Source organism: Lobosporangium transversale (assembly GCF_002105155.1).
Source record: "Lobosporangium transversale strain NRRL 3116 chromosome Unknown BCR41scaffold_12, whole genome shotgun sequence".
NCBI classification, from domain to species: Eukaryota; Fungi; Mortierellomycota; class Mortierellomycetes; order Mortierellales; family Mortierellaceae; genus Lobosporangium; species Lobosporangium transversale.
The window spans coordinates 75,870-101,959 of NW_019028990.1; the positions used below are offsets into that span (position 1 = coordinate 75,870).

Sequence of the window (26,090 nt, forward strand, 5' to 3'; positions counted from 1 at the left end):
AATTATTATTTAATTTTATTTTTACAAAAAGTGTCAAAGAAGACGTTCATTGTCATCAATTTAACATCAATAATCCAAACAGATGACTCTAACAATGCATATCCAACAATACTTAACCAACACCCATGTCTCTTCTTGTGTCAAATGTGGCATAAAGATCTTTTCTTTTTTTTCTTTTTTTTTTTGCCTTCTCTTCTTTTTCTCCCTTCGTCCAACGACCCACTTTATGACCCAAAGCTTCCGTTGTTTCGTCTCCTCCTCCCTTGGCGATTTGTCTTCTATATACCATAGTAAAACACTGCAAACACACAGCAACGATAGAAACGATAGCAACGATAGCAATCACAGCTAAAAAAAAAAAAAAAAAAAAAAAAAAAAAGGAAAAACCTCCGCTCCTCTTCTTAATCATCTTTTTTTTTTTTTTTTTTTTTTTTTTTTTACAAATGCCTCCCAAGCTCACTGTTACGATTGCTGGTGGCGGCATAGGTGGTCTCACCCTAGCCATCATGCTTTCAGCCGCTAATATCGACTACGTCGTCTTAGAGCGCTCCTCAGGCCTCCGGACCATGGGCAGTACCATCGCACTCAATGCTTGCTCACTTCGGCTCATGGAACAACTCGGTCTCTGGCCTGAGATCCAAAAGATTGCTAAACCTATCGGTGCCTTTCACCTTCAAAATGATGATCTCTCCCCTATTGGCACAATTGATTTTACATTTGGCGAAAAACACTATGGCTATCACGGCTATGTGATGTCTCGACCTGAACTCTTCAAATTACTCATGTCGTACGTCCCAAAAAGTAAAATCCTTCTCCAAAAGGCTGTGGTGGATGTGGCCGAGACTGACTTTGGGGTACTATGTCGATGTTCTGATGGTTCCGAATACTGGAGTGATATGGTTGTCGGTGCAGATGGAGCGTATAGCAAAGTTCGCGAAAGGATGTATCATGGTCTGCAAATGGAGGGCCGCTTACCACTTGAGGATGCTGAACCCCTGAAGCTCACGCATCTGTGTGTCCTCGGAGTTTCCACACCTCTTGACCCCAAGGTTTTCTCTACAGTGGAACAAAGGTTTTCGGAATTTGAGCTCGTCCTGATGAGAAAACGCAGTCTTTCGGTAAGCCGCGCCCTTTGATACCTATGCAGGCACGTCTGTATGCATGAGAAAATGTACGTACATGTCCGTGATCAATAAGCTGACTTTTGCCACTCTTTCTGTTTCTGACGATCATTTTTTGCTGTTCACGATATCAAGATTTGGTTGAGTCCTATCGGTGGCAATAAAATCTCTTGGTGCTATGGTGGCGAGATCGAACCTGGATCACATAACCTGATGGAGGGTCTGGATGGATACTGGGGCAAAGGATCAACGAACACTCTGCAAATACTCGAGGAGATCAATGATGTTCCTACCGTCTATGGCTGTAAGGTTGGGGACATTATCAAAACAACACCCAAGGACTTGGTCTCATCCGTTCTACTTGAAGAAAAGTTTTTTGAGACTTGGCATAGTAAACGCATTGTCTTGTTAGGAGATGGTAAGTAACACAGCCAAAAAAAGAAAAAAAAAAAAAAAAAAAAAAAAAAAAACATTTCTTATTCCTTTTTTCTCTAATGCTAATTGTAAGAAGCTTTTTTTTTTTTTTTTTTTTTTTTTTTTTTTTTTTCAAAGCATGCCACAAGGTAAATTTTTTGATGGACGTAAAAACCTCTTTTCCCAGTTTAAGTTCCCTCACCTAACTTTTTAGTTTTTCTTTTTAACGAACCCAATTGATTTTTCCAAAAAAAAAAAAAAAAAAAAAAAAAAAAAGGTGCTCCCATTTGCAGGCCAGGGAGCTGTGCATGCAATGTTGGATGGTCTCTGTCTTGTCAACCTCCTTCATGAGATGAAAGGCACAACCACTACTGATTTCGAACGTGTCTTCCAGACCTACTATCAGCAACGATCTGGTGCAGCACGAAAAGCTGTGATCGGCTCTAGGATATTTGGTCGCTTTGTGGCTTCCAGAGGCACCTTCGCTCACTGGGTGCGTGAGATTGTCCTAAAGTTTTTCCCAAAGTGGTTCACAAGGATGTTGGCTGATCTAGTCATGCGTGACCGGCCACAGCTTTCATTCCTTCCTCGGATCGAAGATCGGGGCATGGTCAAAGCCTTGTATTGAAGTACATCCCCCCTCCCCCCCCAAAAAAAAAAGAAAAGAAAAGAAAGAACATTGTATCGTTAAATAGTGTTAATATAATTTATTTCTCCCACCACTCCCATCTCTCCTGCAAGAAGGCAGTGTTGATTATTATTGTTATTATTGGTATATATTTGGCTATGATTATAACAATGTTGATGTTGATAATGTTGATGATGATATTGATGACGAACATGGATGGATAGGATAATATATAAATATGTCTATATATTTCAGCCTTTTCAGGAAGGAAAACCCTGGCTGACCTGGGGGCGTTCCGCAGAATGAGGCTCTCCCTTTCGAGGAGTTTTGCTTGCTATAAAAGAGGGGAACGGACGCAAGGCCACAGAAAGACCAAGCGACAACTTTAATCTCCCTAGGTCTCCCGTGTGTTTACGGGAGAGAATTGTTCAAGGAAAAAAATTTAAAAAGTTTGCCGTGTCGATCCAATATTTATACTCTTCTCATCCCTCGTCCAATCCTCTACTCCCCATTAAAACCAGTCCCACTTTTCTGTCACACACACACAACAATTTAGAAAAACTTTTTGCCCTTCAAAGACTGCTTTTAACCATACACCACTTCTTGTCAAAAAATAAAAAAAAAGTTTGTTGATAAAAAAGATCTTCACAAATGGAGTTAGAATTAGATAAATCCAAACGGGTTTGTTGCCAAAGTCTCTCATCCATTATAGATTAGCTTCAATATACACTTCAATCAGGTAGATTTATTTTAAAAATAAATAATAATAACAATGATGATAATGATAATGATAATGATAATGATAACAGTGATAACAATGATAATGATGATCACAATAATAATGATAACGATAATAGTGGTAAATATATACAATATGAATGGTTACTGATAACTGCAATGACTATATATCTAATAGCTGACGAATAGCGAAATGAATGGTATTGAAACTATTAAAGGCTTCGTTTCGTATGTCTTCCCCACATTCCGTTATCTGATGGAATATTAGGGTAATAAATAAAAATATGTATATACTATTTAGTGATCTAATTCACCCCGATATGCCTTTGCGAGTTCCTTGACAGCATCCACCGTTCCAATGGCAGATCCAGCTGTGCCCACAATAATGATGAATACCATCACAGCCAACTCGAGCTTGCCAACCCTCTTAAAGCCATAGAGTTTGAGATAAAATAGCACGGGGAAGACAAACGTCAACATGCCATCACTCAAGGCCCCAAGCAATGCCATCATCTGACCAAAGTACGGGAAGAACAACGCAACAGTGGCAACAAGGACCATGGACAGAGTACGGATGATGGCACGGTAAATGAATTCAGTCTTGGTCGACAGTCCACGGGAATCAAGCTTCAGTGCGGTTTCCACCTGGAGATTAAAGGTGGTCATGAAAAGAGGGATCGCCAACAAGACATGGAGTGTGATAGTAATCGTGGAGATGGTACGGGTGGCTCCACCAGGGAGATTCAAATAGATGGGTGATTTGACAATATCGCCATAAACTGCGTATCCAGAGATTGAACAGAGAAAGTAGAGAAGAGTGACAGTCAATGTCCCCCAGAGGACCATCTTGTTCCAAGCACGCTTGTGCTTCATACTCTCCTCTACGTGAGGAAAGACAACGTTGCCACCATAAGAGAAAGCGAACGTAGCGAGGGCGAGAGGCAGGTTACGGGGAATGACTGCAACATGGCTTACAGGCTCGATCACCCCATTGGGCTTAAGAACTTCATCAAATTCTTTAGAGTGAACAATGGCTGCGACCATGACAATGAAGACGACAATGGCCGTAGAGAGAGCACCAAAGATACTAAGGAAAGCGACCTCACGCATGGTCTTGGTAAGAATAATAGGTACTACCATGATGCCTGCAGCGATCATGATCCATTGCTTCAAAGTAATGGTACTGCCGACGGAGGAAGCAAGATCGTGGATATTGGTTCCGGTCAAAATGAGGTATAGGATAGGTCCACCCAAAGCAATGGAGTTGTAGAAGAATGTGACAATGATTCGCCCTGGCAGCCCAAAAGCCGCATGGGCAACATCGGGGTATTCTCTCAACCGAGTCTGACTACATCAAAGCCAATCCAATTTTTTTTTAACACAAATGATAAAATTAGTATAGAATTTTTTTTTTTTTTTTTTTTTTTTTTTCTTTTAAAAGATAAACAAAAAAAAAAAAAAAAAAAAAAGTCCGAATTAGATAATGCAGTATGATTTACCCGTTATAATATAGACACTTGATTAGTTTTTGATATGAGTAAATCGCCATGGCACATGCAAGAGCAAGGACAATAAGACCGACCCAACCTGCATCACGAAGAGCAGCTGGAAGTCCAAGAGTGCCTGCGCCAGCAAGTACACTGACAATGTTGACGTAGGCTTGAAAGTTCGTGGCTTTGCCCGCTGGTGCATTAGCATAGATGTCTCCATCAAGAGATCCACTAGAGGCATCACTCTCTATTTCGCTCTCGTTGAATTTCTCTGTATTCTTTGACATTCCTTTTTTTATGTCTGCTGTTTGAGATTGTTAGATAACGACGAGAAGAGGATTCAATGTAATGATTGTAGTGATGATATGGTACTAAGTGCTAGTAATAGTAGTTGTAGTATATAATAGTATTAGTGGTAGTGGGTATTGGTAACGGTATATATTTATGGTGGGTGGCGGTGCTAGTGGAAGTAGTGACAGACGTAGTGGTAGTTATCGTAAGGGATGTGGAGAACGGAAGAGAGTGATAGGAGTCTGAAAGCGTAAATAGATGAGAGTGAACAGAAAGAAGGATTATGGGGTTATGTGTGTTGTAAAAAAAAAAGGATTTGGGATCGATCGATGTCCTTTTTAAATGCCTTGTTATTAGACGACAATCAAGGGGTTGTTCAAGAATAATTGCAGCGCTATGTGGCCGTTTTTTTGTCGAAGCACGCCATCGAGCGCTATATTCCACAGGAGTGGTTCTCCCTGAAGGTACCGGAGTTTGATTGTTTTGAAACGGGTTTAGGGCAGAAAATCCACTTGTAGGATAAATATTTATACTTATAAATATTTCTATATTCTGTACATCCCAAGACCCTGCTTTCGTCCTACATGTACACAGATATAATTATTGTAATTTGTCGTCATATCATTACATTTTGTCCTCATTAGGACAACCTCCAGGGCATTGCATTAAAACCGAAGTAAGCTCGCCATTATTTAAACCAAAAGCTATTGGGTATTTCCTGAGAATCAATGCCGAGAATAGCCCGTACTTCTGATTGGGCTGAGTACCATCAAATGCTTATCCTCAACCCCACTTTCGTCATTGATCATATTCTGTATTTTATTCCTTTCTGCTGTGCTTCCTACATAAGTCCATATGCGCTTTCATACCCTTGAGTACTCTCCTATTATACCCTTACAAACTCTATACACATGCTCGCAGCCCCTTCCTCTGTGTCGTCGATAATGGTTACTGATATTGATATTATCCAGAACCCTGGATGTGTCCTGTGGCCCAGACAAAGGATACGAGGTGTATAAGGAAAGTTAATTTCACAATGATCTTTCAACCTATCAAGTCTCGACCAGTACACAAGACAAGGATATGAAGTGCATGTGATCAATTGAGGATGAAGACGAGTAGACATCGCGCCATATCGGAGCAGTCTAATTCAAAAAAAAAAAAAAAAAAAAAAAAAAAAAGCCACCATGGAAGAGATGGAACCTAGAACATTAGAGTCATTGGTAATAGAGGGCTTTGGAGGACAACTGGCGGAGATTACTATCCCCACAAGGCTCATTCACACTTTTTCGAATCGGAAAAAATAAAGCCCTAGTAGTTGTACAAGATAGACTATAAATTCTTGATCGCAGGGAATTCTCACCATCTATTTAGAAACGTGTGCTGTTGTGTTGTAAACAATTGTGATGAGGATTGTAAAGTCTAGGGATAGGTTGGGGGATTTGAGATTGTGGAAACTTGTCTATCCTTATTATCCTTATTCCCACGATGTAGCGACTATATTAATTATATACAAACACGGTGGCCTTTGCTTCTGTTTGTCACACAGATCGTATTCACGTGAGAGTACAAGTGTGGCTCGGCCAGTTTTTATTTTTTTTTTGGACAAGCAAATCATTTTGAGTAAAAAAGTAAAGAAACACTGGAGAATGTCTGGTCCATTAAACTCCGTGTGGAAATACCTATACTCGGTCTATGAAACCAATCATTCATTCGGGCCACCAACAAGTTGCGTGCGGAAGAAGTCGTGTAGTCTCCTCTCGTTCGATCAAGAGTCAAGAGTTGTAAAACTTACATGTGAACTTAATTCAGATTCCGACTTATCTATGGTTTTTTAAGAGAGCCAAAAAAAAAAAAAAAAAAAAAAAAAAAAGAAAGAACAGCTTGGTCGTACCTGCAGATGGTTTCCTAGTATGGTATTCTACGTTAATAGGGAACCCTACATAGCCTACATGTTGTAGAATAGAACTATATTAGCAATCCACATGGACAATCGGAACCTTGAAATAGACATCCTTTACATCATAGACAGCAATAGTATTAAACTAGGGCCTTCTCTCCAATACCATTAATTGACAGGAATTGTTTCGAGAAGGCCACTGTTTTTTCATTTCTTTTTTTTTTTTTTTTTTTTTCGTCGAACATTGCATTCAGTCTGATCTACTTGCTGAGATATTGTATAGTGCATAGGTTAGTTGAAGAAAAGATTCTTTTTTTTTTTATCTCTTTGATGTGCAATGATTTTTGCGAATGAGCCCTGATAAACAGGTAATGTTTGCTATGCTGGTCTTCACGATTTTTCTTGCGAAACCAAAGGATCTAAAGGGGCTATAATGGATAACAAGGGTACAGAAGATGAGTGCGAGGTATAAATGAAAATATAGAGTATGTGACATGGATTCATAACTCATGGATGGCCATTGTGTCATTGTTGAAAGGTGGGTTGGGAGAGCGAGTTGCTTTTTATTTGAATTGGTACTAAGAGATAGCGTGTAAAGTTAAATTAAAGCGTTACCCATTTCCATGACACGTTATCACAGGACTTTGAGTCAAACATTCGTGAGAGCCAAGAGATCCAAGACATTTTTCTGGACTAAACAACCCTCGATGACAGCCACTCACATAGATAGCCCTTTTTCAATTCTTTTATTTTTTTTATCTGTCTCTTTGTCTACTGACCGATCTTGATACCAAAATCCTTTTGTTTTCTACTCCACTTTGATCTCTTTTTCTTTATCAATCTTGTTCCTTCTCGCTCTTTCCTTTTCCCTTTTCCTTTTCCTTTTCCTTTTCCTTTTCCTTTTCCTTTCCTTCTCTCTTCTTGTTACCTCTTTCTGATCTTTCTCTTCGCTTCAGCCTCTGCATTGTCATTATTTATTAATCCACATGGCCGAAACGACCGTGACGGGAGAGAAGCTCCCCAACAATCAATCAGAGATCCCTCCAATGAAGGAGATCGCTGAGGATACTCCTGTTGATAATAATATACAGGCCCCTGGTCCTATTCCTATACCTGCCTGGCTCATCATCGTCAGTAAGTGTTGACGCCTCTGGTTTCATTCTTGACTCTCTGATCTCTATTCTTTGTCAAATCCAAAAAAAAAAAAAAAAAAAAAAGTACAATCAACTTTTTTTTCTAAAAACAGGCTGTTGAACCCTTCTTTTCTTTCTTTCTTTTTTTTTTTTTTTTTTTTTTTTTTTTATTACTCCTTAGCTGAGCTATGTGAGCGTTTCTCGTTTTATGGCGCTTCCATGTTGTTTCAGCGTTATATGCTTTTCCACCTTGAACTGTCCAAGGGCAGTGCCACTGCGATTTCTCGTGGCTTCGCATTCTTTTCTTATATCACCACTATTTTCGGTGCCATCGTTGCCGATAAATGGCTCGGAAAGTTCAAGACGATTTTGATCTTCTCGATTCTTTACACTGCTGGTCTTGTTCTGTTGACGATTTCTTCAATTGATTCTCTTAAAGACAATGTGGGCTTGCCTGGGTTCATTGTTGCGCTGTACTGTATGATTTCCTGGGGAACCGGGGGTATTAAATCCAACGTTTCCACGTTCGCTGCCGAGCAAATCCCTGCTGAGAATTATCCTCATCCAACCAAGAGTGGAGTGACAATCAACCATGCCATCACTGTGGAACGTGTTTTCAGGTATTTTTACATGTCCATTAACGTTGGTGGAATGTTGGGACAGGCAATCACGCCAGCTGTCTCTGGGAAGGCTTGGGATTTGGCATTCATGATTCCAGCCATCGTCTTTGTTGTTGGGATCATCATCTTTGCTCTCGGCCGTCCCAAGTACTATGATCGTCCGCCTCAAGGGAACATCCTCGGACAGACTTTCCGTTGTATCGTCTTTGCTTTCAAGAACCGTCGTAGCCATCCCCCGGGTACTCACTGGATCCAAAGTGCAGCTGCTGCCAATGACGGTACACACGAGTGGAGCAACAAATTTGTGAATGACCTTGAACGTACCTATCATGCATGCAAAGTCTTTATGGTGTACCCCGTTTATTGGGCACTTTACAACAATATGAACGACAACTTTATCAACATGGCTGTGAACATGACTCGTCCGAGCTGGCTCAAGCCCGAGCAACTGTCGTTTGTCAACTCTGCGGTCATTGTCATCTTTATCCCTATTCTCGATCTCATTATCTTTCCTCTTCTCCGTAAAGCTGGTTTTAAACTGGGACCGATCAACCGTATCATCATTGGTTTCACCATTGTCACGTTCTGCTTTGTCTACGTCACGGTACTCCAGCATTTCTTGTACAAGAGCCCTCCATATTATGATTTTACAGGCAAGGATCCCAAGGACCCTAACCGGATTATCCAGATCCCGACCAACAAGGAGGATGTGATTAATGAGATCACGATCTGGACTCAATTGCCTGCGTATATTTTGATTGGAATTTCAGAGATTTTTGCATCGGCTACGGGTCTTGAGTTTGCGTTCCGTTCAGCGGCGCCGGAGCTCAAGTCGGTTGTGATGGCGCTGTTCTTGGCGACGAACGCATTTGGATCGTTGATTGGAATGATTCTTGCCATCTGGAGTAATGATCCCAATTTTGTGTATGTGTATGCTGCACAGGCTGTGGCCATGTTTATCATGACTATACTCTTTGCATGGAAGTTTTCATATCTTGACAGGACGATTTAAAAAGAAAGAAAGAAGGAAAAGAAAGCAAAAAAAAAAAAAAAAAAAAGAAAAAGAAACAATGTTGTTTTTTCGATCAAGATTGAAAAGACTTTTTTTTTTTTTTTTTTTTTTTGTTTAGTTTGCTTTGCTTTGTTTTTTTCTTTTCTTTTTTCTTTTTTATAGTTGTGTATATAACGTAGAAATATGTGGTTTACCTTTTTGTTTTATTGTCATTGTAATTGTACTGAAGAAATAAACTTTCAGAATTTGGATATATATTTAACCATATTACATTTTTATTCATTAAACTCAATGAAAAAAGGCAGTCGTCGTAGCACATTCATTCTACAAACATGTCAAAAAAAAAAAAAAAAAAAAAAAAATCGCTATGCTTCCCATTCCATGCTTTCTGGAAGAAAGAATGTCCAATGCCTTACCGAAAAAAAAAAAAAAAAACTTTCGCCGAGGAGAAAAAAAAAAAAGAGCGGTGTTGATGTTGATGGTGACACGAAAAGAAAAAAAAAGTAAACAGTTCCAGTTTCGTTTATTTATACTCTTCTTCTCTGTCTCCTTTTTTTTTTTTTTTTTTTTTTTTTTTTTTTTCATTTCAACAAAAGATGGTGTAGGGCAAATGGGATCGATCACATCTTCATATCATAGCGATCAAGTTCCGGATAATGCAAGCTGTGTCAGATTCTGTTTGAGGACAAGGGGGAGAAGGATGCCAGATACCAAAAATGTGTTTTACGTGCATGATAATGTATATACATATTCATGTATATCACATGCAGATATAGTATCATATATATTTATACTTTTAAATACAAATAAGATATATATAATATATACATGGTATATATATATATATTTATATACTTTATTTAATTATATGAAAGAGTTAATTAATTCTAGTATCTCTACGTTTTAATTGGGTCCTTAAACTGGATGAATATAGAAAGAAGATTTTTATTTTTTATTTTGTTTCATTTTGTTGTGCTCACTTTTTTATTTTGTTCATGGGATTGGCCGATCAGGTTCCTAATTGCCTGCAGACATAGACTTTTTCAGTCCAAAGCTCCATATTCGTACTTTTATCGTGTCCGGTTTTTTGGGTGTGGTAAGCAAATTCAAGATCTAACGATGAGTTTAAAAAAGGAGGTGAGAGCGCAGTTGTACACCAAGAAAGAAAGAAAAAAAGAAAGAAAGAAAGAAAGAAAGAAAAAAAAAAAGATAAAAAAGACGCAAAGAAAAAGAAGAGCATGAATAAACCAGTGGAAAGAAAGAACGCTCCTATCTCCTCTCTCCTTCCTTTCCGTTCCTTAGTCCATCATTCGGTTGAAATGTCCGCATTTGTCAATGAACGAACAATGAGACGAGGAGAAGGGGGAGAGAGATGTAAAAAGCACATGTGGTTTGTACTAAGATAGCAAAAACATTATGGAGTAATCCTTTTTTTTATTTTGTTTTTATATATATTATTATTATTATTATTATTATTATTATTATTATTATTATTATTATTATTATTATTATTATTATTATTATTATTATTATTATTATTATTATTATTATTATTATTATTATTATTATTATTATTATTATTATTATTATTATTATTATTATTATTATTATTATTATTATTATTATTTCTTCCTATCAAGCTCCATTCCATGTAAAAAAGAAAAGAAAGAAAAAGAAATGTATTGAGATATGATAGAGTCATGACATCGTTGTTATTTTAGTGTATTTAGACGTTAGAGTAACCAGCAGGGTCCTATCACTAAATGCTTTGTGACGATAGCAATTGCGTTTTTTTTTTATTTTTCTTTTTGTTTCTGTGAGATCGAGCAATGGTTGGATCTGGAATCTGTTTAGTAAGATTGACCTTTTTCTTTTATTTTTATTTTTTATTTTTTTTGGTAAGAGGATCTGGTTCAGCTGGATGGACGGCAAAGAATAAAACCCTTTGACAACATATTTATATATTCACAAAAGGGAGAAGGAGGGGGGATATCGTGTGCATGCAAGTGGGGATGCATTTTTAATGCAAAGGCTTAAACACTAAAAAAATAGTTGATGTTTGTCTAATGGGGTCTAATGGTGTCTAATGGGGTCTAATGGTGTCTAATGGGGTCTAATAGACTATTGGAATATAAAATATAATACATATTACATCTAACAGAAGATAGGCATTTGGGTTTGTTGCTCATCATTGTTTGATGTCTTCATAAAAAAAAAAATTGCTCAAGCACAATGTTGCGATTCAAGGCCAGAAAAGACTCACTTGACTCTTTTTTTTTTCATTCTAATATGAAAATATGAATGAATGTTGTGTGAATGATGAATGATGAATGATTACAACTACAGCCAAGCCAAAGACAGTATAAACACATAAACAACATCGATAGGACACATAGGACATTTAACCCATATAGCCCATGAACATGTAAACATATAAACATATAAGCATATGTATATATATATATAATAACAACATAACCAGTTTTACTTTTTTATACTTTTTGCTTTTTATTTATTCTCAGTGAGAATGCTTTTGGCTTTGTGTCCTTATCTCATTCTCTCTTTTCCTCTTCTCTTTTCTTTTTCCGCATTGGGGCTCTTTCTTCCCTTCTCTCTTTCTTTCTTGCCTCTTTCCCACTACATTCCTGCTTCTCATTCGCACCACCCACTCACGCTTTGCATCCATCCCTTTCATTCTACGCTCTGAAAAACAACACTCTCATTCACTCTTCCCCTCCAACGATCCTTTTCTACTCACCCTTTGACCCTTTTCTCTATCCAACGTAAATCCTGAACATTCACTCTTTATTTTTCCACAACAGCCAGCCTAGCGCGAATCTGTCCTTGAACTATTACACACGCAACACATACACTTACACTATTTACACACATATACATACATATACAGCATATACAGCACAGCTCTTCAGTAGTTGATCTTTCATTGACCCAACAAGAGAAACACCAAAATATCCCTCCATTACTACTTTTCCTTCATCCACATCTACATCTATCTACATCCACATCCATCAAAGCCATTTCCTCCTCCCACCCCAACTACCAGTTTTGAGGTGGTAAGTAAAAAAAAAATAAAAATCAAAAAAAAAAAAAAAAAATCATTCAAAACATAAGCACAGACAACAGACATAGACACAGGCGCCCATTTACACTCCCCCTGTACACACACGCCCTTTCTATTCTTGTCTCCCGTCTTGATCCTCAGGATTTTGCACTACTTTTCCTTTGTCGGTCCTTTGTCGGTCTGTGTCTTCCCGGAGGATAAGAATAAAAAAAATGTATATTTGTGTGTATATAAAAAGAAAAGAAAAATAAAAAAGAAAAGAGAAAAGGCCTACAAGGCACCCCTTTGCCACACATACAAAATACAAAAAAGCACAAGCATTTGATGACCAATTGCATCGTCAATGGTCTGTGGTCAAAGATTTTTCCGCGTCCCTGTGCAATTATTCTTGGTCCCTGATAATCCCTTTTGCTTTTTTACTTTATTTTATTTTTTATTTTTTTTTTTTTTTAATTGCACCTTTCCCTTCTTCACATTTCTCTCTTTTCTTTTCTTTTTCTTTTCTTTTCTTTTCTTTCCTTTCCTTTTCTCTTCTCTTCTTTTTCTTTTTCATCTCAATTTTCGACCCAACTGACATCTAACCGCGCGTTTGCCCTTTTGACTTTTTGGTAGAATTAAAGTCAAACATTCCCACTGTGGTCACACCCTCGTTCGACTCCAGACCAGATGAGTTCATCGTCTGTCATCAACACCTATACTCCTCCTCCTCCCGATAAACCATCCGAAGGATCCTTCTCTGTATTTAAGGAGATTCGCTATCCTATCGCGGCAACCCCCTTACCACCCTCTTTATCAAAAACAACAACATCAACGGCTGCAGTAAAAGAATCATCTAATAATCAATCCCCCCAAATCCGTTATTGCTACTTCATCTCTGCTGCATCCGTTGCCACAACAAATCCTTCCCACAGCTCAAAGCCCATCCTCGCATCACATGTTCAGGAACCAATGGACAACTCCCCCAACTGTACTCAACCTCGCCCTCGCACCAGCAAGGATACATCCAGTGTCTTTGTCCTGGGCTCCAATCCCCCACAGATCCAACTACAGTTTCTAGAGGACCAACCGCTCCCCCCACTCACTTCCTCCGAACACGCCACGGCTGAGACAACAGCCCTCAATGGCTCTACGACCCAAAAGATCGGCTCAGACGTTGTCCTCGTAGAACGCAAGGACAGCGGCTATGGTGGCTCCGTCTCTAGAAGCTCTTCTTTGGCAGCCTTCAGTCGGGGGATCCGTAAAGTGTTTTGGCGCCATTCACAAAAGGACATGGTTGCGCCAGTCATTGCAGCGGACCCACCTGTCCTGGATTGCGATATTCCACAGGATGTTCTTGACCATGAGGAATGGGCACAGGACCTTGCAGAGAAACTTTGTCTTGCCTCCACTCCTGATGCAATCACCGCTTGGCTTGGACAGCTGCCCTCGGAGCCCTCCATGGAAGAATCATTGCAGTCCCAGGATGACTCGAGTGAAATAGATGTCAGTTCAGTCCATCCAGACGATATGGATTCGCACGACTCGGGATTGGACGTGGAGGAGATGGTGTTTGTCGTTCCTCAGTCGTTCGCGTCCGAGACATCGGCCCTCCCCTTGTCTAAATCAGAATCAACTCTGAATCTGAACCAAGAGTCCTCTGCCACCCAAAGTGCCAATCATCCAACCCTTCGGAAAGTCTTCTCAAACGAGCAGCTCAATAAGCCTCAGCCCCCTCTTCCATTGGAGGCGTTAAAACACAAGCGCACACCAGTACCACCATCGCGCTCAAAGCGAGCATCCAATAACCTGTCCCCTCTCCAGAGCATCGCACGAAAGTTGACTTTTGTGGCCGAGATTGGTTTCAGCAGAGGTCCTACCCGTCGTCGAGCGCATGTCCAGGACCTGTTTTCAGAGCCAACAGACACTGCCCAGGCCTCTTCTTCCCAAAGGACTGAGGAAGGTCAGTTGTCAAACGCCGGTAGCACAGAACCTTCTGAAGAAGTATCTCCAAGGCTATCATCTGATCAAGTGACATCGACTGTGGAACTGGAGGGATCATACTCAAACTCAAACCATCTCCGATCCAACCGACTCTTCAGGTCCTTGTCCCCTAGCTCTGCAAAGAGAAGCCTCCAATATGAGTCGCGCCCCCTTTCGGAGGTTCTTCTTTCAAAGTCCAACTTGAGTCCGGAGGAGATTTCGGCAGAGGTAGTAGAGGCATCTCGAAGTGCTTCCCTGCGCCTACCTCATTCATATCGGGCTGGGATTCCACAATGGGAAGGAAGTGAGGGTTCGTTTGTGGCGGCTGTGCGTCAGGGCAAGGAACGATCAAGCTCTTACCCTCTTGTGCCGCCCAAGCCTTTGTTTTATAACAAGGGTACAGCTGCTAGTGTTTCATCTTTGGGTGGCGTATCCTCCTGTGGCTCCGTTGACTCGTCCGTGGTCGATAGCAGCGCTGATGAGTGGGAGGGCATGTCCCGGATGGCACAGCATGCTAAAGAACAAAATGCTCGGTACTTAGCCAACCTGAAGGATTTGCAGGCACTGTTGTCTCTATCCGATCCCAGTCGTCGCCACTACACCCCTTCACATTCGACCAACACCTCCACAGGGTCACTCTCACTTTATTCGATGCCACCTTCGCCCAGCAGGAAAGAGAGCAAAGGTAGCAAAGGAATATCAAAGAAGGATGACTATATGAGCCATCGCATGAGCGGATGCTCCCCAAGGACAAAGCCTAGAAGTAAAAGTCGATTGAGTATGACGTATGGTGGAGGAGAATTGGAGGTTGTAAAACATGCAAAGGTAAACAGCAGTTATAACAGCTTTTCAAGATGGCGTCATACGTTTGATTCATGTATGATGATGTTGAAATGTGCCTGAAACTCACACTAGCGTTTATTTTGAATCTGCTACCCAAACAATAACATTAGTTTGATACTCCCGAAGCCATTGCTCGTAATAAGGAGATCCGCAAGTTTATCTCTCAAGAGATCTATACCACAGAGCAGAACTATCTCCAGTACTTGCGCACCATGAACGAGGTAAAAATGGCCACATTGCATAATTTGAAGATTTTACAGCATCAATGACATTTTTGTTTGTTTAAAAAGAAAAAAGAAAAAAAAAGAAAAAAAAAAAAAAAAAAAAAGAAAGAAAGAAGAAAAACAGACTAATGATTAAGCTTTCATATATTTGTGTAAATCTTTCGAATGATACAGGTGTTTGTGGAGCCATTGTTCAACTCTTTTGAAACCGAAAAGTCATTTATACCCAAATCCAATCCTCTTTGCCAGCTATTGGCCCATATTCCCACATTGATGTCGGTCTCGAGTGATGTGGCTCAGCGTCTGGAAGACTGTGTTCGCGACGAGGTGTGGTCGGATGAGACGAGCATGGTTGGTACCATCTTTTTGGATGCCAAGGAACCCTTGTCGATCTTTTTGAAGTACGGTCAGTCCTACGGCAAAGGCATGAAGGCTCTCAAGGCATTATTAAAGTCGAAGCGATCTTCACTCGCCGCTCTACCCACTCCTGCTCCTGCTCCTGCTCCTGCTCCTGCTCCTGCTCCTGCTCCAGTCCTTACGTCCACTCCTCTGGTCCCTCCTAGCCCTCGTCTGGAGAAACGTCGATCTTTACCGTCTCTCTTTCTTTTGAACATGTCCTCTACGTTACCCTGTCCTGAAGCGTTCGCGATTAGTTACCAGACCAGACCATCCAACGCTGACACTGGTTGCTTGGAGACTGATAAGAATAAGAAGTCGAGAAGAGGGGTGAAGTCTCACAGTACGTTGGGATCGTCCTCTCTCGGTTGCAATGGTGATGGCAATGGTGTTGAGCTGTCCGAGTACGAGCGGTTCCTCCACAACTGTGTGGGAGGAACAGAGATGACGAGTCGATTTAGTCTTGCAGATCTGCTGATTCTTCCGATCCAGCGGGTGACTCGGTATTGCTTGTTGCTTAAAGATTTGAAGAAGCATACAGATGTCGAGCATCAAGATTATGTTTGCATCGTCCATGCGTTGGAACAGTTGCAAACGCTTGCTTTGGCCACCAACAATGTCCAATCATCCTCCGTCCGCATGTAGATTTTCCTTTCCTTCTATTCTCCTTTTTTTTTCTTTTACTTTTTTTTACTATTGACTTAATTACTTTTTGTCTTTTAGAATTACTAACCTCCCCTTCCCAAACTTGTATTATAATATGTAAAATAGCACTTGTAAAAAATAAAATTAAGATAAAAAAAAAAGACAGCGTGGGAGAAAGTGGAATAATGCTAAAAACAACAGCAAATAAAAAAAAATGCCATAAACGCTTTTTTTTTTCTTTGCCATTCTTTTTGTTTCCTCATTTCTCATTCTCTCTTTTTGCGTTCCATTCATTACCATTCCTATTTCGTTCATTCTAAACCATGGTTTCTAGCATTGTTGTCTATGGTGGCTCTGGTGCCCTTGGCCGTGCCCTTGTTTCGACATTTATTCAAAAGCAATGGGTAACTATTATTAATATTCCTATTATTATCATTCCTCCCTTGCTTTCATTCTTTCATTCTTTCTTTACTCACTCTCAAGACTTTTTCTTATTGATTTCCCTATATTTATATGTACATCATCTTACTCTAGATCGTGACATCGATCGATTTCTTTGCCAACCAAGAAGCGACGACCAACATTTTGCTCGAGAAGAATGATACGCTGGAAGAACAAGGAAGGCGCGTCATTGGCGCTGTGGGTGGCAAGGTGGACGCGATTGTTTGTGTTGCTGGTGGTTGGGCTGGTGGTAATGCTGCATCCGATGGTAAGGAAAAAAAGAAAAAAGAAAAAAAAAAACCAACCCTCTTTTTTCACTTTTTTTTTTTTTTTTCTTTTTCTGTTACTTTTATTAACAATTCTTTTTTTTTTTTTTGTATATTATAGAATTATTTGCTACCTCAGAGTTGATGTGGAAGCAGTCTGTGCATTCGTCTTTGGTTGCTGCTCACCTTGCCTCCAAGTACCTCAAGTCGTAAGTAAAAAAAAAAAAAAAAAATTATTATGAATGATGATTATGAGTGTTTCTTTATAGTTGTCCAATTGATCCACTAAGGAATTTTATTATTATTATAATTGTTATTTTTCTTGGTTATTAGTGGTGGTCTGTTGACCTTGACTGGAGCTTATCCTGCGCAGAAAGGCACGCCTTTTATGATCGGGTATGGTATGGCCAAGGCTGCAGTTCATCAACTTGTTGCCAGTCTTGCTGGACCTGACTCTGGTATTCCTGCTGATGCCACCGTCAATGCCATTCTACCGTAAGTGGGGGAGTTTTTTTTTTTTTTTTTTTTTTTTTAACATTATTCTTTGTAATACACTACTGTATAAGGCTTTTGCAATGTTACCTTTCAATTTGTCATGAAGTTTCCTTTTTCTGATTACATTTTGTGGGTGGGTTGCGGCTCATTTTTATGCACTTGAATAATTTTTTTTTTTTTTTTATACAAATTTTCCTATAGTGTCACCCTTGATACACCCATGAATCGCTCTGGTATGCCCAATGCTGATTTTACTTCATGGACCCCTTGCAATGAGGTTGCAGAGTAAGTTTGATGGCTCTAAATTTCATTATCTCCCTTCCCTTCGCACGCGTCATTCTGAGCTTTATCAAGCCCCATTTGTCTTTTTTTTTTTTTTTTTTTTTTTTTTTTTTTTTTCATTTATCTCATTTGTTGTGTATGTTTTTTTTTTTCTTTTAGGACTATTTATTCCTGGGCAACAGGCGTTAACCGTCCCACGTCTGGCAAGTTGATTGAAATAGTGACCAAGGACAACAAGACCACTTACACTGAAAAATAAATATGTATACATTAGTTCCTGTCAAAAGGTCTAAGCAAAAGGAAAAGGAAGAAAGCAATTAGGAAAAATAAATTCAATTAAACTAAAAATTAAAACTAAAGTTAAATAAAAAAAGGCTAAACTGAACTACACAGCCCTTAATGGCATCCATCGAGTGAGTCACAAAAAATAAATCGGATGTTTTATCCATGGATGGATGGCATCCGCAGTTTTTTTTTTTTTCCTTTCTTATCCAAATTTCATCCATCAACCATCCATTTCCATCCATCAACCATCCATTTCCATCCATCAAACATCCATCCATCAGACATCCAGAGACATCCATCCTTAACAAGGTATACATATACTTATATTAAAAGGGTATTGCGCTGCATGCTATGTTAGTACACCTATCCACCCTTCTCTACTTGATGGTTGGTGTAAAGGGTTTCATCATCGCTATCGTTCTTTCTTTCTTTTTATTTTTTTATGGGAGTGGTAGAAAAGAAGAAGGGGTGACGCGCGACCCTGAAATATGATCGGAGGAGGAGGTTTTCTCTGTCTTGACATGAGACCATGACCATCCACACAAATGAATGCATCCCATTGACCTGATGAGCTCGTGTAGTGTGGGTTGCTTCTAAAATACAAACAAAAAGCCCTTTCTGTTATATTATTTATTTATTGGAGCAAGAAAGAATGATTTTTCAAATTCTTTGACTGAGCCGTGGGTGCATTCATTCTATCTATGCTATGCATACCAACCAACGCTCCGTCCGCGTGAATAATAAGGGTCTAACTACTGCATCTCCTAGATTTGATTTGTTAACGTTAACGATTTTTCTCGATTGTTGTATGTGCTGCTTTATATTTACTACAAATGAAATGTTAGACATCAATATATATATTATATATATACCACAATGAGTGACACCAAGACCATTGATCTCGACAATATTATTGAAAGATTGCTTGAAGGTATAAAAAAAAAAAAAAAACAAATGATATCCTAGAAAAGGACTTGTTTTCGTATATCTATTTTCTTTCTGCTCATAGTTCTCTCTCTCTTTCTCTTCAACTTTTTTTTTTTTTTTTTTGTTTTATTCAAATAGTTCGCTCTTCACGTCCAGGCAAACAAGTCCAGTTGCTCGAACATGAGATTCGGTTCTTGTGCGGGACTGCGCGCGAGATCTTGATGTCTCAGCCCACGTTACTGGAGCTGGAGGCACCGATCAAGATCTGTGGTGATATCCATGGTCAATATTATGATCTACTACGATTGTTCGAGTATGGTGGGTTCCCACCCGAGGCCAACTACCTCTTCTTAGGCGATTATGTCGATCGAGGCAAACAATCGCTCGAGGTCATTTGTCTGTTATTGGCCTATAAGATCAAGTATCCCGAGAACTTTTTCCTTCTACGGGGTAATCACGAGTGTGCGAGCACAAACAGGATCTATGGGTTCTTTGATGAGTGCAAACGTCGGTACAACATTAAGCTCTGGAAGACCTTCACGGACTGTTTCAATTGTTTGCCTGTGGCCGCGATTGTGGATGAGAAGATCTTTTGTATGCATGGTGGTCTCTCACCTGATCTGTTGAGTATGGAACAGATCCGGAGGGTGATGCGACCGACCGATATCCCGGACTCGGGTCTGCTCTGCGACTTGTTATGGTCCGATCCAGACAAGGATAGTGAGGGTTGGAGTGAAAACGACCGGGGGGTGTCCTTTACGTTTGGACCAGATGTGGTCAGCCGGTTTTTACAAAAGCATGATCTGGAGCTCATCTGTCGTGCCCATCAAGTGGTCGAGGACGGATACGAGTTCTTTGCGAGGCGCCAATTGGTGACCGTGTTCTCGGCTCCTAATTACTGTGGAGAGTTTGATAATGCAGGAGCATTGATGAACGTTGATGAAACGTTGATGTGCTCGTTTCAGGTAAAAGTCCATCCACAATGCTATTTTTTTTTTTTTTCTTTTTCTTTTTCTTTTTCTTTTTAAACAAAAAGAGATTTGACAGTAACTCTCTGATCCAATGCACATTTTGGATGAGAATCACAATAGATCCTGAAACCTGCTGTAAAGAAGGTCAAGTACTCTTATGGTCCTTCACACCTTGGCAAGAAGAAGAAATAGAGAGATGGTCAAGATCAAATGAAAGAGATATCCAGTATAGTTCATTAAATTAATTTAATATTTTAATTAAAAAAAAAAAAAAAAAAATCATAGTCCTTCGCTTAGATGCTTAAGGGCTCTCGCTCTTTTTTTTTTTTTTTTTTTTTTTTAATTACTATTCGGGTCGCTTTCTCATCTTTTTTTTTATTTCTTTTTTCCCCCCATCCATCGATCACTCATCGATCACCCATCCATCATCCATCCATCATCCATCCACCAACCATCCATCCATCACCCATCCATACACATTCTCTTTATTCCTTGTGTAAGTTACTAGTGCTACTACTACTACTACTACTACAAGTTATCTAATCTAATCACCAAATCATCATCGCTGCAACAGCCTCACCTTGAAAAACGCCTTTCATCTCTGCCGTTTCTTTCTTTGATTTTGCTCTGTTGTTTCAGCCGTTTCAGTTCTTTCAATAGCAATATTCGGGCTGGCTTGTAGGCGTTGTTTTTTTTTTTTTTTTTTTTGAAAGGCTGTTCTTTTTTCAAGCAATATTAAAGGAGAAAGTTGTTTCTTCAAAAGCTGAATATGTTAATTTCCCTAAACGGATACGGGGGTGGTAGTGTGGATCCTTTTATTACTGCCTTTTTCTTTCTTTCTTTCTTTCTTTTTTTTTTATGGTGTGTGTGTGTGTGTCTCCAGAAATAAAAATGACATTTTGAGCAAAAGTTGTTAAAAGTTGTGTGGGGTTATGTGGCAGGCATCTACGTCCAAGGGGAGCTCTCCTTTAGTCCAAGTCTCAGTCTTCACCCTTGCCACCTTTTTTTTTTTTTTTTTTTTTCTCTCAACTTTCGACGTTAATGGATTTTATATCAGTTGAAGAGTATTATTGTTCACACCCTAAGACGACTTTCTTTGACGATTGATTGAACGTTGTTGGTCGCAATAGGTTTTTTTTTTTTTTTTTTTGTTTGTCTTCTTCCTTCTTGGTTGTCCTCTGCTCTTTGACCGGATCAGAAAAATACACTCCCTTTTTTCCTCCTTTCCCTTTTCACTTTTCCTTTTTCTCTTCTCTTTTTTTCAACATCCAACTAATCCAATTATATTTCCTCTCCCTTTTTTTTTTGTTGCTTACCTATTCATCTATAGTTTTGTCAACTATCCTATTGATCACATACCGCTGTGGTCCCTCATTATAACATGGCTGAACCGGATATCGACATTGATTCTATTATTGAGAGGCTACTGGAAGGTAAAAACAAAAAAAAAATAAAAAAAACAGTATCGATTTCCTGAAGTCCAGATGTATCTGTGTGTATGTATGTATATACTGACATGTCAATGTTAATGGCATTGATTCTTTTTCCGTTCAAATGAAATGTATAGTCCGTGGCTCTCGTCCAGGAAAGCAGGTGCAGTTGGTTGAAAATGAGATCAAGTTCTTATGCACTTCGGCTCGTGAGATCTTCATCAACCAGCCAATCCTTCTAGAGTTGGAGGCACCAATCAAAATCTGTGGTAAGTATGATTTAATTTATTTGGGGAATTAGGAAAAAAAAAAAAAAAATGCTTAGCAAATTTTTTATTTTTTTTTATTTTTTTTACTCACTTTCTAATTATCTTTTTATTGTAGGTGACATCCATGGACAATATTATGATTTACTTCGTCTATTTGAATATGGTGGTTTCCCACCCGATGCAAACTATCTATTCCTGGGAGACTATGTCGACCGTGGCAAACAATCGTTGGAGACCATCTGTTTATTATTAGCCTACAAGATCAAGTACCCCGAAAACTTCTTTATCCTCCGTGGGAACCATGAGTGTGCCAGTATTAACAGGATCTATGGCTTCTATGATGAATGTAAACGTCGGTACAATATCAAGCTCTGGAAGACCTTCACCGATTGTTTCAATTGTTTGCCCGTGGCTGCGATCATTGACGAAAAGATCTTTTGTATGCATGGAGGACTCTCACCCGATTTGTTGAACATGGAACAGATTCGACGGGTCATGCGTCCGACAGATGTTCCGGACACGGGTCTGCTCTGCGACTTGCTATGGTCCGATCCAGACAAGGATATCACTGGATGGAGTGAAAACGATCGGGGTGTCTCCTTCACCTTCGGTCCAGATGTCGTCAGTCGGTTTTTACAAAAGCATGACATGGATCTGATCTGTCGTGCCCATCAGGTCGTAGAGGATGGATACGAATTCTTTGCGAAACGTCAATTGGTCACCCTTTTCTCAGCCCCAAACTACTGTGGAGAATTCGATAACGCAGGCGCAATGATGAGTGTTGATGAGACTCTGATGTGCTCATTCCAGGTAAAGAAACGAAAAAAAAAAAAAAAAAAAAAAAAATGTTAGCGCTACATTACGGCCAACTATGTGTACTATATATATCCTCGTCCTAATACTGTATTTTTTTTTTTTTTTTTTTTTTTTTTTTTTTTTGCGATTAGATTTTGAAACCAGCAGAGAAGAAGCAAAAATATACATATGGTGCATTGGGCGCAGGGAGGCCGGTGACACCTCAGCGTGGCAAGAAGAAGAAGGAGATGTCCAAGGTTACGTAAACAGGATTGTGAAATATTCATTCTAGGAGGAGGGGAAAAAAATACAAAAAAACAAAAACAAAAACAAAAAAAAAAAAAAAAAAAAAAAAAATTCAACATTATGGAGCTTGATTTAAACATCCACCAATAATCCACAATAACAAAAAGATAATAATAAACAAATCAAACTCGGACAGTGTATAAAGAAAGGATTTTATTTTTTATTTTTATTTTTTTTACTTGTTAATCAATCATTTACAATCAAACGTTTTGAGGAATCGTTCTGTGAGGAAAGCATTCTTTTTGCCTTCAAACTCGACTTCAATGGCCTTGAATGGATATGCCCAACGTATCGTATAAGTCACCTCTGGATCATCAATGATGACACACTTGCGCAAAAAGTTGAAGAAACCGTCTAAAAAATTGATGCAGACCGTTGAATCCTAAATAAATAAAAGGAGGAATTCAGTAAAATTCAGAGGTCCAGGTTATAAAGAAAAAAGAAATACTTCAAATGAGGCTTTTTTTTTTTTTTTTTTTTTTTTTTTCTTCAATACCCAAGCTCCTTCTCTACCACGAACAAGACGTGGGAGTTCCAAGGTTTTGAAAGTCTTGACGTTAACAACATTGCCATCATCATCTCTAAACCCAACGATGATCGTTGGGATTCCAGGCAGGAACGACTGCGCCCAAAATTTGAGTAACTTGTGCCTATGATACGCAAAAAAAAAAAAAAAAAAAAAAAAAGATGCTCGTAAGTTCCAATCTTCTCTTCAAGGAAAGTTTATAAAGTAAAAAAAAAATTAGGAGGTTGTAGTTTCTTTTTCTTTTCCTTTTTACCTCTCAAAGTTGTTTCGCTCTCGATCGTTGCGGATGACGCGTGAGGTCTTGAGTTCAATGTAATTCGAAAGAGGGTTTGACCTCGCTGGATCCTTGGGCTCTAAAAGTTACAAAAAATAGTCAATAGTAAACAGTGGAAAGTTTTAGAGTTGTAGTAGTAGTAGAGAAAAAGTATAAATAGCTGGCAGGCTTTACAGAAATGGAGTCCTGGTCATTTTCTGAACACATACCGGACGTGCAGTCAACCTCTGCTCCCATAATGATACTGTTGCCTCCAATCTTGGTCCGAGCAACGGTGCAATATTGAAAATTAGTATTCACAATCCCATCCATTCGTCCTGTCAGCTCAGGATCTTCCAAGTCAATTTGCTCGACCATATCACTATCACTATCACTGTTAATGTTATCCTTATCGTAATTACTATCATTGTAATTGTTCTTGTTGTTGTTGTTGTTGTTGTTGGTATCTTGTTCATTCTGGTCTTTATTGGTTGAACCAGAGTTAGTTTCCTTCACCGACACATCACCTTCAAGACGCGCTACTTTATGAGGCTTAGAACTGTTATCCTTCTTCACCACTGTCAAGTCTGTCTCGCCAGAGCTGACACCGATTTCATTATTCATTGATGGCGCTTCAAAGGAGGCTAAAACTGTTTTATCAGGACCAGGATCAAGAGTAGAGGAGGCACGTCGTGTCCTGGTCCTGGTCCTGGTCTTGGTCTTGGTCTCGGTCTCGGTCTTGGTCTTGGTCTCGGTCTTGGTCTTAGTCTTGATCCTTCGTAATTCTGACACAGGCTTGGAGATGTTGCAAATAGTCTCGAATCGATAGCCCCAATATGACATTAGTTTGTTCCGCTCATCGGATCCTGCTGCATTTCGGCGTTTCTCTGCTGAAACATGCTCCTCCATATATCTTTTTAAGAACAGGGTCAGACAGACAGACACACATGTTTAAAAATAAAAATATATGTTAATATAAAGAAACAAAATATAATGTAATAATAATAATAATAATAATAAAAAAAGAGGAAAGGATGAGGCCATATTATATTGTGAGGGGGTACATTAGTAGGTTTTGAACACACATTTACAACATGCTTATCATGTCATCCACGAGTATTTTTTTTTTTTTTTTTTTTTTTTTCTTTTTTACATTGAGCCCTTGAAAAGAGTAGCTCCTAATTCCCAAGGCTCGTTCCTTGAATAGGGCGTACACATGACCTTGGTCAGGATACCTCTATAACATATAAAGTCTGCACTCGTAATGCTGGTACTGGATATCATAGTTCCTCTGTCTTCTGATGGCTGTTGTGGTTCCTGTTGAGGTTCTTCAGCTTTATTAGGTAGAGCTAAAGGACCTCTTTGTTCCCTTTCACGCTCTTGGATACAGATTAATGCATCCAGTAAAGCATCGATGTGCTCATCCACCATCAAATCCCGAGAAATGTACTTGTCGTAATTCACAGACAGATTATTGGCTTTCCTCAGATCCGGTGGGAAATAATATTTCTAAAAAAAAAAAAAAAAAAAAAAAAAATAGTAATAAAAGTAATAAAAGTAATAAGAATAATAAATATATAGTAGAGAATAACGACAATAATAGTAATAATGATAGTAACAATAATGATAATAAAACAACAAAGACATTATTGCTGCTGCTGAACTTTACGAGTTGTGAGTCGTCCATGATAAACTGACGGTTCTCATCATATGAAAAGCTTCCGATCTCCATAGGCTGACGAACGGCCACACACTTGACTTTAAATCGATCTAATGGTTGGATTGGGAACTGGTTCTCTGGCACAGGTCCAGATAGTTCACGTCGTGAGTGGTTGGTATGATGGCCTTGATAGGGTTGACGGGGTTGGAAGGACGAACCATTGGATAAATGGTAGTGATGGTATGGTGCTTGCTGCTGCTGTTGCTGCTGTTGTTGTTGTTGACGATGACCCTGATATTGCAGGAACGGTCGGGGGGTTGGAAAAGGTGGAGGCTGTCCTGGTGCAAGGCGGATTGGGGCTGGACGCTCCTGCGGTTGTTGTCGATGCCTATAGTCCCTAGGACGATGGCTAGGGCGTCCACGGCTATGGTTTGGATATGAATCCTGGCCGTTATTGTGGTGGTGGTTGCGGCTGTTACTGCCCTGTGACGCGTTCTGCGGGCGTGGGCGCGACGAGTCCTCAGAGTGTTGAGACATTCTTGACACCTTCAGAATCAATAGTACTTTCCTAGCAATCTAAACTTCCCCTCTTAGCTTCGCTTGTCCCTGAAATGCTACAAAGTCAAATGAATGCATTCGCAGAAAAAAACTCATTCATATAAAGGAATGTAAAAAAAGTGCAGTGACT

The 26,090-nt window shown here is 39.4% G+C and overlaps 8 protein-coding genes across 8 annotated transcripts; 6 read left to right on the top strand and 2 right to left on the bottom strand.

Annotated features, from left to right (window-relative positions):
* Positions 1-443: 443 nt before the first annotated feature.
* Positions 444-2,163, top strand: BCR41DRAFT_369450 (hypothetical protein; the record flags this gene model as incomplete). The annotated part of the gene is made up of 4 exons (XM_022026459.1): positions 444-1,118; positions 1,257-1,425; positions 1,674-1,684; positions 1,813-2,163. 4 exons carry the CDS (start codon positions 444-446, stop codon positions 2,161-2,163), a joined length of 1,206 nt encoding a protein of 401 aa, XP_021882737.1.
* A 729-nt stretch (positions 2,164-2,892) lies between these two features.
* BCR41DRAFT_334628 (transmembrane amino acid transporter protein-domain-containing protein) lies at positions 2,893-5,153 on the bottom strand. Its single transcript, XM_022021942.1, has 2 exons — positions 4,401-5,153; positions 2,893-4,249 (listed from the first exon to the last, which is right to left on the bottom strand). The coding sequence occupies exons 1-2, from the start codon at positions 4,676-4,678 to the stop codon at positions 3,199-3,201; spliced, it is 1,329 nt and encodes a 442-aa protein (XP_021882738.1). The 5' UTR covers positions 4,679-5,153; the 3' UTR covers positions 2,893-3,198.
* Positions 5,154-7,568: 2,415 nt separating this feature from the next.
* BCR41DRAFT_377308 (POT family-domain-containing protein) lies at positions 7,569-9,347 on the top strand (the record flags this gene model as incomplete). The annotated part of the gene is made up of 2 exons (XM_022027094.1): positions 7,569-7,716; positions 7,897-9,347. 2 exons carry the CDS (start codon positions 7,569-7,571, stop codon positions 9,345-9,347), a joined length of 1,599 nt encoding a protein of 532 aa, XP_021882739.1.
* Positions 9,348-13,095: 3,748 nt separating this feature from the next.
* On the top strand, positions 13,096-16,496 carry BCR41DRAFT_369453 (hypothetical protein; the record flags this gene model as incomplete). Its single annotated transcript, XM_022026460.1, has 3 exons — positions 13,096-15,213; positions 15,342-15,452; positions 15,630-16,496. The coding sequence occupies 3 exons, from the start codon at positions 13,096-13,098 to the stop codon at positions 16,494-16,496; spliced, it is 3,096 nt and encodes a 1,031-aa protein (XP_021882740.1).
* Positions 16,497-16,720: 224 nt separating this feature from the next.
* On the top strand, positions 16,721-18,369 carry BCR41DRAFT_334636 (hypothetical protein). The gene is made up of 6 exons (XM_022021943.1): positions 16,721-16,900; positions 17,031-17,205; positions 17,325-17,412; positions 17,537-17,698; positions 17,900-17,983; positions 18,140-18,369. Exons 1-6 carry the CDS (start codon positions 16,820-16,822, stop codon positions 18,237-18,239), a joined length of 690 nt encoding a protein of 229 aa, XP_021882741.1. The 5' UTR covers positions 16,721-16,819; the 3' UTR covers positions 18,240-18,369.
* A 772-nt stretch (positions 18,370-19,141) lies between these two features.
* On the top strand, positions 19,142-20,355 carry BCR41DRAFT_394746 (serine/threonine-protein phosphatase PP1; the record flags this gene model as incomplete). Its single annotated transcript, XM_022028668.1, has 3 exons — positions 19,142-19,196; positions 19,331-20,157; positions 20,284-20,355. 3 exons carry the CDS (start codon positions 19,142-19,144, stop codon positions 20,353-20,355), a joined length of 954 nt encoding a protein of 317 aa, XP_021882742.1.
* Positions 20,356-21,544: 1,189 nt separating this feature from the next.
* BCR41DRAFT_303437 (Metallo-dependent phosphatase-like protein) lies at positions 21,545-22,923 on the top strand (the record flags this gene model as incomplete). The annotated part of the gene is made up of 4 exons (XM_022020715.1): positions 21,545-21,596; positions 21,731-21,862; positions 21,978-22,672; positions 22,810-22,923. The coding sequence occupies 4 exons, from the start codon at positions 21,545-21,547 to the stop codon at positions 22,921-22,923; spliced, it is 993 nt and encodes a 330-aa protein (XP_021882743.1).
* Positions 22,924-23,104: 181 nt separating this feature from the next.
* Positions 23,105-26,017, bottom strand: BCR41DRAFT_320711 (RAI1 like PD-XK nuclease-domain-containing protein). Its single transcript, XM_022021404.1, has 6 exons — positions 25,412-26,017; positions 24,896-25,251; positions 23,973-24,655; positions 23,743-23,842; positions 23,460-23,613; positions 23,105-23,345 (listed from the first exon to the last, which is right to left on the bottom strand). The coding sequence occupies exons 1-6, from the start codon at positions 25,937-25,939 to the stop codon at positions 23,154-23,156; spliced, it is 2,013 nt and encodes a 670-aa protein (XP_021882744.1). The 5' UTR covers positions 25,940-26,017; the 3' UTR covers positions 23,105-23,153.
* Between the last annotated feature and the right edge of the window lie 73 nt (positions 26,018-26,090).

Bases quoted from the DNA above. Each gene is read 5' to 3' on its own strand.
- BCR41DRAFT_334628 (XM_022021942.1), bottom strand. From the start codon at position 4,678: ATGTCAAAGAATACAGAGAAATTCAACGAGAGCGAAATAGAGAGTGAT. The intron at 4,250-4,400 runs GTAAATCATACT...GCTTTGATGTAG, and splicing joins AAGTGTCTATATTATAACGG to TCAGACTCGGTTGAGAGAAT.
- BCR41DRAFT_334636 (XM_022021943.1), top strand. From the start codon at position 16,820: ATGGTTTCTAGCATTGTTGTCTATGGTGGCTCTGGTGCCCTTGGCCGT. The intron at 16,901-17,030 runs GTAACTATTATT...ATCTTACTCTAG, and splicing joins CATTTATTCAAAAGCAATGG to ATCGTGACATCGATCGATTT. The intron at 17,413-17,536 runs GTAAGTAAAAAA...CTTGGTTATTAG, and splicing joins GCCTCCAAGTACCTCAAGTC to TGGTGGTCTGTTGACCTTGA.
- BCR41DRAFT_320711 (XM_022021404.1), bottom strand. From the start codon at position 25,939: ATGTCTCAACACTCTGAGGACTCGTCGCGCCCACGCCCGCAGAACGCG. The intron at 25,252-25,411 runs GTAAAGTTCAGC...TTTTTTTTTTAG, and splicing joins TCATGGACGACTCACAACTC to AAATATTATTTCCCACCGGA. The intron at 23,346-23,459 runs GTATTGAAGAAA...TTATTTATTTAG, and splicing joins GTGGTAGAGAAGGAGCTTGG to GATTCAACGGTCTGCATCAA.